Here is a 14,090-nt window from a genome sequence, read left to right on the forward strand (position 1 = left end):
ACACCATTCATTAAACAAAGGATATTCAACTGACGGTGAGCTGAAATCTTATTGTTTTTTGGGCCAAATGTGTGCTCACAAATACTTTGACCAATTTCATAGTAAGAGCGGTGGTGTCTTTTAGATATCACCTAGTCAATGGACATTATTGGACCTCTGTGGGCTAATTACTGAAATTGATAGATAAAACGCCAGACAAAGGGGAAACGGAGCGATCCTACTGGTTGAAACAGGCGATTGTTATGGACTGAGGGAAAAATGATGGACTAATTATGAGGTCTTTCGTTGGTTGCAGTTAGTTGGTCTAACTCACCTCCTCTGTCCATTGAAACTACTCGATCGTTTCAACTAAAAAGATCACTCTATTTTTCAATTGTCTTTTTTGTCTATCGCTCTGTCTATCGCTCTGTCTATAAATGTCCGCTGATCCGTGGCGCAGCCAAGGGAGAGGCAAGGGGGTCTCAACCTCACGCTCACGCCTCAATGCTGGAAAATCCCCCTCCCCCTCCCTCGAATGTATTTTTCGCGATTTTCAGGAATTTTTAACATGCGCCCCCGACCCTCTCCTGCATGAGACAGTTTTTGACCGCCTCGTTCACTCTTAGTCAAAAGAATCGATCGGTGAAGGAAAATTAAAATGTCTAAAATGAGGATTTTCGGTGTTTTTTCGGAGCAGATGGAACATGTTACCCTGCTGAATTTTTCTCATGGGAATGTCATGTGATCACATGTACCTCACGAGAATGACATGTGATCACATGCACCTCACGAGAATGACGTGTGATCACATGCGCTCTCAAGGGAATGACACATCACATGTGCTCCCCTGGGGAATGGACAAGGGAGCCAGTGAGCTCCCGTGGGGGCTAACATGTGACCCGTGCGCTCCCATGAAAGTGTATGTGACCGATGTGACCCGTATGTGCTCTCGCGGGACCTCTCACGGTGTCTCGTGGATCATCATAGAACTTCAGGGAAAATGCCACGGGCCCATATGTGACTGCAGTCCACTACAGTGGAGCATCACAGAACTATGTTCATGGGAAATGCATACAGGACCTTACAGCGTCCTACAAAGACGTCACCGAACTTGGGAACGGATACATTGCGACGAAACACTGCGTCTTTATCTACTTTAGATGCTTTATAAGTTATACCCTGATACAAATATTGCCCCTTGGGCTGGACACGAGATCACATCTGCTTCTCTGAGGAATAGCAAGGAAAGCCCCTGTGTTCCCAAGGGAATGACAGGGGATCCCCTGTGCTCCCAAGGAAGTGAACAGGGGGTCACCTGTTCACCCATGAGAGTCTGGGGATCTTCAGTCCCGTCCCTCCGTCCCCGCGCGTCCCGTAGCTTTAAGGTTCGGTTGGCGGACTGCCGGCTTTTCCGTTGTTTTTTTTATTTTATTTATTTTTCAATCAATTTTATTTATTTGTTGATTTTTTTATTTATTGTTATTTTTTATTTTTTTAATTTATTAACATGTCATGATGGATTATTTCGGGCGTCGAGAAACGAACTCCCACCTCGGGCCAAAGTGGAGAATCACTTAATATCCCGGACGACTCAGCTATATTGCCAAGCTGATAGAAGAATGGTGAACCTTGCGTTTACAGCGAAGAGCTAACGTGCAGGTCACTTGTCCACTTCGCAACCTTTTGCGCGTAGCAGCAGCAGTCAGGGCCGGATTTAGGGGGTGGCCACGTGGACCTCGGCCCATGGCGGCAAATCTAGGGGACGGCAAATTTTGCAAGTTTTTTAAACGTAGGTATAAAACAAATCGGATTTAGAAAAAAAAATTACAAACAAGAAAAGGCGACAAAATCTCCCATTTCCTGAAAGTATAGTAATTTCTAATTTTGTCGTCTTTCAGTAATGCAAGAGACAGCACCTTTAATTAGCCGAGTTAAGAGAGAAACAGAGAGGTGATGAAAAGGTGAGGCCCTCGGCGCAGCGGTCGGCGTGAAACGTATAGCGCCTACAAGAATGCATGAATACTTCACGCACTGCGCCAAACACAGTGCGGTCTGCGCGGGCGCGGCGGCGGAAGTTCCAAAATCATTAAATAACATTTATGCCAGTTCTCTCATTATTTTTTCGTTCATTTCTGATAAATGAAAAGCCTTGACCACACAGAGATAGGTTTACGGAACTTAACTTTCGCGCAAGTTCCGTGAACTTTTGCTAATAGTGTTGACAGGGCTTTTCCAAAAAATGTGTCCAACACGAGTAAACGCTTCTTATGCACCCTTCCTCCCCCGGCACGTTCACTTGATGTTTTTTATTGATGTTTCAAAACGAATGAGGAGGAGGCACCAAAATACAGGCGGCCCATGGGTGGCAAGTAGGTGTAAATCCAGCCCTGGCAGCAGTTGGGGAGATATTCTGCAAATTTGCTCACTTTTATAACGTGATTGTAAAAAACCTGGGTCCTACTTCTAAAATCTGATCAAAGCGGGCTCATCTACGGACTATCACCTGTTGATAACCGCAAAAATCATGGCAATCGGCCCGGTAGAACGCTCAAACAAACTGTGACAAAAAATAAATTTAACATTGTTTAAATGAGAGAATTCACAACTTTAACACGTAAGATACAAAAACCTAGGTCATATTTTCAAAATCTGACTAAAGCGGGCTCATCTAGAGACAATTGCCTGTCGATGGCCGCAAAAATCATGAAAATCGGCTCGGTAGAACGCTTGAACTAAAGCGTTACCAGAAATGAAAATTTAGGAGGCCGAACTTATAGTATAGATTTTGAAATCAGACATGCGTGATTATACGAGAGAAAAAAAAGGAAAAACAATCCCTCTACCATGCACCAAAAAAGATATTGGCGCTTAAGAATTGGCGATTTGGAAAATAATCGGTTCAATTAACCTAGACTGCAAATTAGATGCTAGAGTCGTAATGTAAGTGGGAGAGCCGGCGCCACTTTTTAGCAATTATCAGGTCTCGAATTCCGTAACTCCGGTGCGGGTGCGGCGCTGAGTCACTTTTTCGATACATAGTCGATTGTTTGCGATACTTGGGGACCCGGCCATGGAATCACTCCCTACTCCACACTGTCATTTTGGATCGAAAATGTATCGAAAAAGTGACCAGCACACCGGGCTCGGAACTTGTTGAACAGAACATGGCGCCAGCTCTCCTATTTACATTGCGACTCTATGTGCTCTATGTTGAAAATTCAAAAATATCTTAAAGAGACCTCCGGCCCTTCGTTCGAGGTGCCTGGTTTCGCCTACGCGAGGAGGCCCAGTGGCCATATTCTCCGAATAAAAGTACTCTGCTTTTTGTTTCAGGTGAGGACAGCCAACGCTCAGAGCACACAGTGTCCGAGTACATAACCTCCAATGAGCGGATGAACACGATGGGTGGCGGGAAGAGAGAGACCCGGTCGCCGGAGAGGGTCCACGGGAAGCACTCGCGGTCTCGGAGCAGGAGCGGGAGCCGGGAGTACATCCCGAGCCGGGCCAGCTCCCGCGGGAAGGAGTACTCTCATCAGAGCCTCGGCAACGGGATCAACGGGATCAACGGGATGAGAGGGCACGACGACCAGGACAGCTCGGACATCTACGTCACTAGCGGTGCCTATCGCGCCCCATCCGAATATAGGTACATGAAACATGAGAATATCGCTTATCGAACTGACTTTGAAATCGAGATCGACAACAGGTGCGTCCTCCTCGCAGGTATAGCAACCCTACCCAATTGAATGTCACTCTGGGTGCTCGCTGTAATCCACCGCCAGAGTGAGTTCCTGTCGCACAGAACTAACTGAAAAATCATTGCTACGAGAAGGGCAGCAGTCGGCCATCTTTGCTCCGATTTTTGAAATCCTCGCTTCCCCGTTCAGCCTATCGTTTTAAATTTCGCGGGGAAAAAGAGCAAAGTCCGCTTCCAAAAAGTGACTATGCGCGATCTTACGGGAGGATCTGCCAGCTTCCTTTCTGGTAGCTATTATTTTATGTTTCAAGATAAGTGAAACGAAGGTCGTCACCCCCCGGCCAAAGTACCAAAAGCGCCACGCGACGTTTCAAAATTTCCGCCGCCGTTATATTTTTATACGGAGAAATTGTTCAACGAAGCTGTTCGAAAGTGTCACTGAATTTTCTTAGTGCTGCCGATAAAATTCGGTGAAATTTTCAAACAGATTCAACCTACGATTTCTTTGTAAAAAAGTAAAATGGCGGCGGAAATTTTGAAACGTCGCATGGCGCCTGTGATATGACCGGAAGGTGGTATACCCTCGTTTCGTCCCGAGTTCTTGGCGTGGTCGAACTGACGTGCGCTATATCGCATCGGTTCCGTAAGTAAAAAATCACGACAGATTTGGATTGTTTGGTTCAAAAGGTAACGACAGCCCCTGAGCTTAATGAATCATTTTCGAGAAAGGGATTGCAAAATTCAGAGGGATTAAATCAGGTTTCTCAATGGGAAAAACGTTGCACTCGACGAAAAAGTTGATTACTTAATCGGGAGCAACGTTTTTTCCACAAAAAAATGAATTTCTTTCATTTCTCTGAATTTTCCACATTTTCTGGTTGAGACTGCTTCTCAAGGCTCGTGCGCAGAGGCTATCGTTCTTTCTTTTGAATAAAAAGCCAAAGTCTGCCAAGATGTTTGACTCAGTCAATGCGATTTATCCCGCACAAGTTCGATCCCGCCAAAAACTCGGCATACTTAAATCACCCTATTTAAAAAATATGACTACATTTCAGAATTTTTAAAAAAAATTGTATTCCTTACAAACAGTCCGGCAGTGGAATGTGTCTACGAAGGGCGGTAGAGAAAACGTCCTCTTAATTCCATTGCAACGGCTTCAGATTTGTAAGTAGGTAACAGTTCATCAAAGTCACCGCAGCTGTGAATGGGATATCGTAATCAGTCGAAGGGAGTGAAGGGACCATCCCCTAATTTTTTATCAGCAACAAATAATGACGTATTATCTCTCAACAGAAACAAAAATGGCCAGCCTGCTCCAACAGGGAACACACATTTAGCAAGAACATCACCATTCAGGACTTCAGGAGTCAGTAATAGGATGAAATTGAAAACTAGCTAATTTTTTACAAGCACCCTCACCCCGCATGCTCTTCTAAACATATGTAAAGCAAATATTAGCAATTCGTATACCATAGTGGGAGTAGAAAATCCTATGTTTCTCGGTTTCTGACGTTGAATACTGTCAACTGACTGTTAACTTTATGGGAGTGGCTATCATAGGAGCAACTACCTGCCCCCCAGAATTTTAAAAAGTGCCATTTAGTTCCCCCTCCCCAGGAATTATTAACTTCCAATATACAATTCTATATTTCCTTGCTGCGCATTGCAAAATGAGAAGTAAAGGAATAAACAATCTCATAAAATCACAAGATCCACAACATTTTTGATGATTTCTTTTTTTTGGAGTTAGCTTCACAATGCATCAACACTGAAAAAAATATAATGCTGTCTTAGCACCTAGGATGTCAAAAATGTGTCTGATGATCCCAAGATGCTTCCTTTACTGCCCTGGTAGTTAACTTTACATCCTATGATTGCAAATTCAACTGCGTGGGCAATCAAGGTAGCATTTTAGGATCACCAGACATATTTTTGACATCCTTGGTGCTAAAACAGCATACCCTTTTTTTCAGTGAAAGTGCTGTCTATTTTTCTCAATTATCTAAGAAAGGTCCGTTGAAGCCGTTTGGAATTTCAACACTTCAAATTGCATGCGAAAACATTAAGTAAATATATATTCCTCATGAAACGCCAATGAATCAAAACTTTTAATGCACGCAATATCAAGGTACCTAACAGCTAGAGTTTTCTAGTTTCACGCTGGAAATTTCCTAATCTTACGTTAATAAGGTTTGAAAATATTTTTAATCTCACTCGTATTAATTTAAGATGCGTGCAAGATTGATTATAATATTTGAATTCCGTTTCATCAAACTTTATAATTTATAATTTTACAACTACCGTTTTAGATAAGCATGCTAATTAATTCCGAAAAGATGTGTTTAAGTATACTTCACTTCTGTGACATTCCAGTTACACCCTTCTGTCCGACGAGTGAACAACTATAAAAGTGACGGCAGTTTTGTACGCTCGTCAAAACGCAGCCGAAGTTTAGAAAAATAAATTATGATATGAAAATGAATGATAAAACACTGGACAGTTTTAGCAAAGAGCGCTTCTCATAATTTTTACCCTCGGACACGTAACCGATAGTTTGAAGAACCGGCATTCCGTATACTGAATTTACTGAAACCTATAGTCAATTTGATTCGCACATGCAAGCAAAAAACCTAAAGATTTACATACTCAGTCAATTTGTTTATAATTTTTGCACCTGCTATTTAACACAATTAATTCTAACAGATAACAGAGTCGAGGGCTAAGAAAAATTTAGTTTCAGAATGTATATTCCGGATTAACTTATCACCTAATCGAGACAATAAAAATTATTGTTCCATGCCTTGGCTATTAGCTTTAAAATAATGTATTAAAATACTCGGAAAATTTATGAGGACGTTAGATACCTAATCGAGAGCATCACGATCATATGCTTGGTTATATATTATCGGATTGGATTCCCATGCAATGAAATATGAACATTTGAACCATAGTTGGCATCAAGACATGAAACCCATTCTAAAAATTCCACCGTCAGGAAAATTACCGGCGCTGTATTTCATGCAGAACATTGTCATGATAAAAAAACATATTTTGACATTATTTTTGTGCGAAATGTTAGAAACAGAAAAGTTAGATGTTTTCGAGATAGGTATTTTTGCAATTGTTATCCCAAAAATATTTTTATTTTAGAATTTTCAAAATATTTTGATAGTAAAACTTGAAATTTTATTCCGGCTAGGTATACCTGAACAACATCCAGAAACTTTTAAAATGGAAACATGTACCGATGCGTTTTAAACTGTTAAACACATGTTTAAAAAATTTTCAAAACTCTGTAGTAAGCCAGCGAGAATAATTTTGCTCGGAGGTGATTTAAGTTCTTGCATTGTCTGCCATCGAATTGATATTGCACAGCTGAAAAGCATTATCATTACCGACTGATAAATCGCCTTCAATGTGATGCGATACATCACAACAGTACACAAGTGTTAATTAAGTTGCCTGTCCAGGTATACGAGTATACGCTAACATACGCTCGGCTGCGGCATCATGAACTCCGATCTTATTCGCTCAGTTGGACTACATTTTGCAATTGGGATCTACAATTTCTGGCTCATCCGTAAAAATGTAATGTTCATCGGGAAACTAATGGTACATACGTTGTTCCTAAACTGAGCTCGAAATTTTAGTTCCTACAATTATTGTAGAATAAAGTCCAGTTTTCAGTTGAAAAGAAGAAGCAGAAGAAAAGTAAGTAAGAAAGTTCATTCATAAGCCGGACCGGAAATTAATTATCTCAGGAAAGACGATTTTCCAGAAATCGATGAAAACTGAATTAGATCGAGGAGTTTCGATGAGAGGAATATTTGGACAGGAGAAAGAGACCAAGCCACATCGGCTTGCGGATTCCTTCGCAAATTTCTAGGAATTTATACTTCGTACTACGCAGAAAATTAATTGACATCAGTACAAAAATCCGCACAACTGTTTTTATGCAAAAGATTAAATTACTCAGTCTTTGGAAAATACCTGATGTGATACTCGTAACTTGGTTCTTTTCTGCTTAACGCGGTCCATCTGGGTGCATGGTTGTATTTGATTCGGCACTTGTAACATTTGTAGGTATACATCATCGACTGTGCTATACCTATACATGGTTCTTTTTAGCATGGGTAAATAGACAAAATTTGAGTTGAAGGAATCTTCCAGAAAATGACCAACGGCTTTGATTTTCTTATTTTTCAGCCGTGGTTCACGTTACTCTCCTCAAAGCCGAGCGCCGAGCCGCTACTCGTACGTGAGTGGTCCTCCAGGCTCACAAATCTCAGTGAAGACGAAAGTTAAGAGGAAGCCCGGCATGACAATAGAAACAATGTCAGCTCCTAATCCATTCTGCCCCAATACCAAGGGTATCTGCTGCCTCATGCTCCTCTTAAATCTAGCCCTAATTCTTATTGCATTGGGTTTTGTTATCGTTGTACAATTTTTCGAGCCGTTGTTCGTTTGGTAAGTGTGCCTCTCCTTTCTTGTTAGGTGTATATCCATGCTCCCGTGCTAAGGAAGAACGCCGCACCAACATTCGGGAGTTACCAAATTTCCCGAGATAAAATGTTTGTTTGTGAGGAAAGTGATGAATATTTTTCCTTGAAATTTTCAGGAACTTTAGGTGAAATTGCAAACAAAAAAATATTTTGAAAAATTGGGAGAAAAATATTCATAAGTCTACCAGGAAATTTGTGGTTTATCGGAAGAAATTTGGCAACGCGTGGAGGTTCGCATACGGCGTTTTTCCTTAGCACGGCAGCATGGTCAAAGTGCAAAACCACGCATCTCCCCTTGTGACGTTGCAGATTTCCTGTCATGCACCATTTTTTCTTTCGAAAACTAGTCAACCATTTCACTAAAAAATTGCCGTAATTTTCTTCTGTATTCGCAGAATATTCTGTATAAATTCCAAGTTATAAAGTTGTTTTGCTTCTCCTCGAAAAAATAAAATAGCAAAGGAAATTTTGAAATGAACACCACAATGGAGATATCATCGTTCCTCTGACGTAAGGGCGTATCTCAATTTCCACGGGAGTCTTATTTGGACGCAATTCTGTCAAACGGAACTATGTGCATTAAGACATGAGCCTTGAGACCCATAAGAATACATGTATTACAGGGCTCTCGTCACAATGCACATAGTTCCGTTTGATAGAAATATACGTCCATTTTACATAGAAGTCCATGCTTTCTGGGGCTCATGCGAAACTACGATATGTGCATGGTTTCGCACTTTGGCCATCGATGTGCATAATGGATCACTAGAGGGCAAGGTGCAAATTAAAGCATTATGATATGTATTTTTTCATCAAAATTTCATGTAATTCAGGAGACTTGGAACTCTAACTTGGACTTTTTTAAAATTACAGCTCCGCACAGGCCCACTGAGCGGCCGGTCGGCTCTCAGTGGGCCTCTAAAGTAGCGCTACGGAACTGAATAATTTTACAAAATTGAATTTTTTGGAAGTAATGAGAATCGTGTTCTGCGAGGAAGTTTGTGGAGAAAAACTGTATCGTAATGCTTAAATTTTCATCTTGACTCATGTTCCATAACAGTCTTCTCGGAGCCATACGCATAGCTTAGCAATTTTCTGGGTGTTCCTTGGCCATCGCTTTTCCAGGAAGGGTCATGCGTTAATTGCAATCTGTGCACACGGGGTTGCGTGTGTTGAAATCATGAACTCACATTTAAACACACATCGCCGAGAAAACCACTGTGGCGTCCGAAAACATCCGCCGTCCCACCACTACGTACGGGAACCCTTTCGACCGAACGACTGCTTTGCTGCCATTTATGATTCGTACATTAATCGATTATGGATATTTTCCGACGCTATGTTGGCTTTCTTGGTGATGCGCGCCCAAATAAAAGCTCCAAATACGCAACTTTTAAACTTGTCTTCGTAGATTAAAATTGTTAAAAAAAATCGGAGAAAATTCCTGTGAATTGTGTGTACCCTCTACTTTTCGAAGATTTAGGTAACAATTAAAAATAATACCTGAACTGAACTAATCCATATTGGAATCACATATAATATATGTTGCGTAAAATACATACTCTCCCCTGTCAGAAAAGGAAGGCGTGTGAAACTTCGAGGGTTGCTAATCTTTCTTCGATCAAACAAGTATTTTCGAAGAATTTATGCATTGTTCGCCTTGAAATTTTCAGAAATTTTAGATGGAATTTCGAACAAGATTGCTTGAAAAATTTGAAGAAAAATATTCACGTTTTTCCAGTAAATTCGGTTTTTATCGAAGGAAATATGGAAACGTTTGACGGGGCTCATACGGCGCACTTCCGTAGCATGGGATTATTGGGGTAGTATAGTGGCGACTTTGCAAGGTGGCGACTTTGTTGTTCCTCCATTTGAATATATCAAAAAATGGATTTTGATGGATTTGTCGATTTTCTCGATTTCGCCAAAAATCGATTGTTTTATACACATTTATAAATGGAAGGGGAAAAAAGCGTGGCTGACTTTGAAGGATCGCCACTAAAGTAGTAACTAACGACGAGCGTTTTATCTGTTTCAGGATTCTAGGTATCATCTTCTTAGGGTTTGGTTTCTTAACACTTATGGGTAGTTTAATTTATTGCGTGTACGTCTTTCGAGACGCTAGGACACCGAAGCAAGTGGCGGCACAAGATCACTACTGGACTCACCACTGGCAGAAGAGCTTCGGAGCAACTCCCAACTCAACAACCCCAGTTCCTCACCCCTCCACGCCTTCGGAAATTCGCTACAAAACCGAGAAGTACCTCGAGGATCCGTACATGAGCAGTCATCGGGGCTCATCCAGACACTAAGTTCCCATTAAGTCTGCAGTGGCCATTATCACTCCAACTTGACAACACTGTTTCTTCTCTATTCGAATTTATGTTAAACAGTCGATTTCAGGTGAGGCAGCCTGTCTCACCTATAGAATCGATGTATTCAATGAATTTAAATGGCGTATCAACAGGGTTCCAATTTGCTGAAATCGCCACTACATTAAATCATGTTTTAGTCAAATTTGATGGAGTCAAGAAAAATGTGTCTCAAGGTAGCAACTCTTCTGTTCAGTAGTTATAACCGGAAAATTGCGCTACATTTTGCAATTAGGAACTACGATTTCGGGCTCGGTCCATAAACAACGTATGCACCGTTAGTTTCCCTATGGGCAAAAATGTTTCTTACGGATAACCCAGAAATTGTAGTTCTTAATCGTAAAATGTTGTCCAAGTCGATTGGCACCGATGAAAATTGAACGGTACGACGTGTCAATATGTGACATCAACATAAATTGGACTGCATTTTGCATTAATCCTCTCAAGCTGTGATAAAATCTTCTTTTCTCTCCCACTTTTCTGCCCTGGCTCATTTTTCCTGATTCAATCACGAATAACTATTTTTCAGAATACTCACCACGAAATCTATCATTTTCCCCCTTTAATCTGATGACTCGATTAATAAATCATTATATTTTATACCTAACTAATTGCTAAACCAGTACAAATAAATACGCTCATTTCAGTGGCGGGGCGTGCTTTATTGTAGGTATATCTATCGATAATCAGGGTGTTCACAACGAACACCTCAATAATCGCTCTTTTACCGTAGCTTCAAACTGAGAAATGTCGATGATCGATCATTCACGCCTCGCCACTGGCTCATTTGAGTCAGAATGTTGGGATACTTATAAATATAAATTTTTTACGCTGCCTCGTGGGGGGAGGTACGTTATGATACACCAGGTCTCTGACTCATGAGTTCAAAATCCTCCACCAATTATTTTAGTTTGGATTCACGTGTGCCGCCATTGTATCAGATTTCTTTTCCAAACATATTTTCCGCGATGATGTTTATTTATTTTGATTTTTTTCATGTCCATCTCATGCTCCAAAGTTTGTGCGTTTAACCGAAACTTAGGGTAATTTCTTTCTATTTTTTCATTTAGATGACGTAATCGGATTTCAATATCGCAAAACATTCCCAGTATTACTTTAAGGTTGACCAAGGTGCTAGCATTACGCTTTTTTCTATGATGTTTCTTCTTCTCTCTCCCTCTCTCACTTCTTACTCAAAGAGGGAAAGACAAAACCAACAATAGTGCAATTTTAACCCATTAGGAGGAAAACTAAATGTGTCTGTTTACTGATGATAATACTTTAATTAATCAAATTTGCAAATTCTCTGAGAAATGACTAATACTCGTAGACTAATTAAATCAACAGTGATGGGTTTAACAGAAATATACGTAAGCTGTCCAGGGTACCTCGTGGTTTTTCATCGATGGTGCCTGTTGAGGAAGGCCTGACAGGTCAGGCCAATTAGTAAGAAAGTTGATGAAAGGTAAAATTAGGGACAATTTCCATCGTTCCATATAAAACTCGGCCCTTATAAAACAGGCTGAACTGAGTCACCGAGCGCTTAGTTGTGCGCAAAGACGCAAAGCGCCTCCGTTTTCCGGTGTATGCAACAATTTCAACACGCAGTCCGTCTTTGAGCTTGCGCACCCAGCAAGTGATTCAGGCGTCGTCGGCAAAAACGCAACATTCCGTCGCACCTCCATTCGTCGACGTCTACAGGCCGTGGTCGCACACCATCAATTAATTTTCATGAACTTTAATAATGAAAATTCGGTTGATAAAATTTTAAGAAATCTACCATCTGTGGATAAGTCAAGGCGGGAGAGGGGGTTGGGAGTGCCACTTAATGATCTCGAGTTTTCAATTTTTTTACCATCATCCACGCAATTCAAATCGGCTCTTGGAGAACTGTACGAAGTTATTTTTTTCCAGATTGTATTTCATTATTCAGTTGTTAATGAGCTAAGTTTCGTTATTCCTTAAAGATATTTAATTTTATATTTTATTTCATTAAACTATACTATATTCCTAATAAATGTGGTTTTATATGTTTCTTTTATATTTTTCCTTTTATCCACGGTACGTACCTTTAATACCTACATAGAGTACATGGAGTCGTAATGTGAATGGGAGAGCTGGCGCTGTTCTGGTCGACGAATTCCAAGCCCGGTGTGCGCTGAGCCTCTATCACTTTCTCGATACATGTTCGATCCAAAATGGCGGTGTGGAATACGCGGCAATTCCTATCTTCTTTGTTTACATCGGATGGCCGGGTACCCGTGTATGGAAAACAATCGATAATGCATCGAAAAAGTGACCCGGCGTCATACAGGAGTCTCGAAATTCAGGACCTGGAAAATGCTTAAAAGTGGCCCAAATCGCGGGCAAAGTTAAAAAAAAAAAAAAAAAAAAAAAAAAAATAAAACATTAAGGTGGTTCGATTTGACCGTTTAAATTTAAATTTTTTTTAACTTTGCCAGAAATTTGGGGACTCGAGACGCGATATTGAACTAATTTTGAACTTACCGAGATAATGTTGAGGCAAAGTTAGGGAAACTTGTCTCATTTCGCGGAAAAATCGTATGAACTTTGAACTGACGTATTTAGGGGTCCGAACCCCCCCCCCCCCTTAAAATTATTTTGCAGTGATTTCTGTGATTTTTACTTACAAGTGCTTACAATTTGGTAAATATTCCTGTCTTATTTTTTTCTTTACGATAATTTGAACCGGAGTTAAAATTTTTTGAAAATAGATCAAATTTGACCTTTGACCTATCATAACTCTGTCAAAAATCAAGATATTGATTTGCGGTATGCACCAAAGTTCTTAGTTTTTTATGTTCTTTCCAATGATGTATCACAAGGTTGGGGTTACCATTGAAAAAAAAAGTTAGGGGCCCCGCCCGCCTCCTCCCCCCCTAAAGGGAGGGGAAAAAATTCTGAACCCCCCAGAAGATGGTCCCCTTTGAGATAGAAACATTCTTAAAGTTTCGTTTTTCCGTCTCTAACCGTTAAAAAGTTACAAGGGGGGGGGGGGGAGTACGGACTTTTGCGACACCCTGTAAAATCTTTGGCCTATCCAGGGCCGGATTTAGAGGGTGGTTACGTGGGCCGCTGCCCATGGCGGCAAATTTAGGAGGCGGCAAATTTTGCACTTTTTTTAAATGTAGATATAAAAAAAAAACGGATTCGGAAAAAATACGAACGAGGAAAGGCGACAAAATCTTCTCATTTCCTGACATAATAATATTTTCTCATTTTGTCGTCTTTCGGTGATACAAGAGGCAGCACCTTTAATTAGTCGAGTTAAGAAAGAAACCAATCACGTAATTTGGCCTGGAAAGGACTTAATTGAGATAAAAAGGAGAAGCTCTCGGCGCAGCGGTCGGCATGTAACATATATTAGCGCCTACAAGACTGTAGGAATACTTCACGCATTGCGCCAAACATAGTGCGGTTAGCGCGGCGCGGCGCGGCGGCGGAGGTTAAGACGCGTTTACTCGTGTTAGATACATTTTTTGCGAAAGCCCTGTCAACACTATTAGCAAAAGTTCACGG

The 14,090-nt window shown here is 40.9% G+C and overlaps 1 protein-coding gene across 2 annotated transcripts; it reads left to right on the forward strand.

Annotated features, from left to right (window-relative positions):
- Positions 1-12,584, forward strand: LOC109035615 (uncharacterized; the record flags this gene model as incomplete). Of its 2 annotated transcripts, none has more annotated exon segments than XM_072301045.1 (4): positions 1-35; positions 3,313-3,685; positions 7,883-8,143; positions 10,217-12,584. In XM_072301045.1, coding segments are annotated over 4 exon segments (943 nt in total), but the record flags the coding sequence as incomplete, so codon positions are not given.
- Positions 12,585-14,090: the final 1,506 nt, after the last annotated feature.

This window comes from Bemisia tabaci, chromosome 5, assembly GCF_918797505.1.
Source record: "Bemisia tabaci chromosome 5, PGI_BMITA_v3".
Taxonomy (NCBI): Eukaryota; Metazoa; Arthropoda; class Insecta; order Hemiptera; family Aleyrodidae; genus Bemisia; species Bemisia tabaci.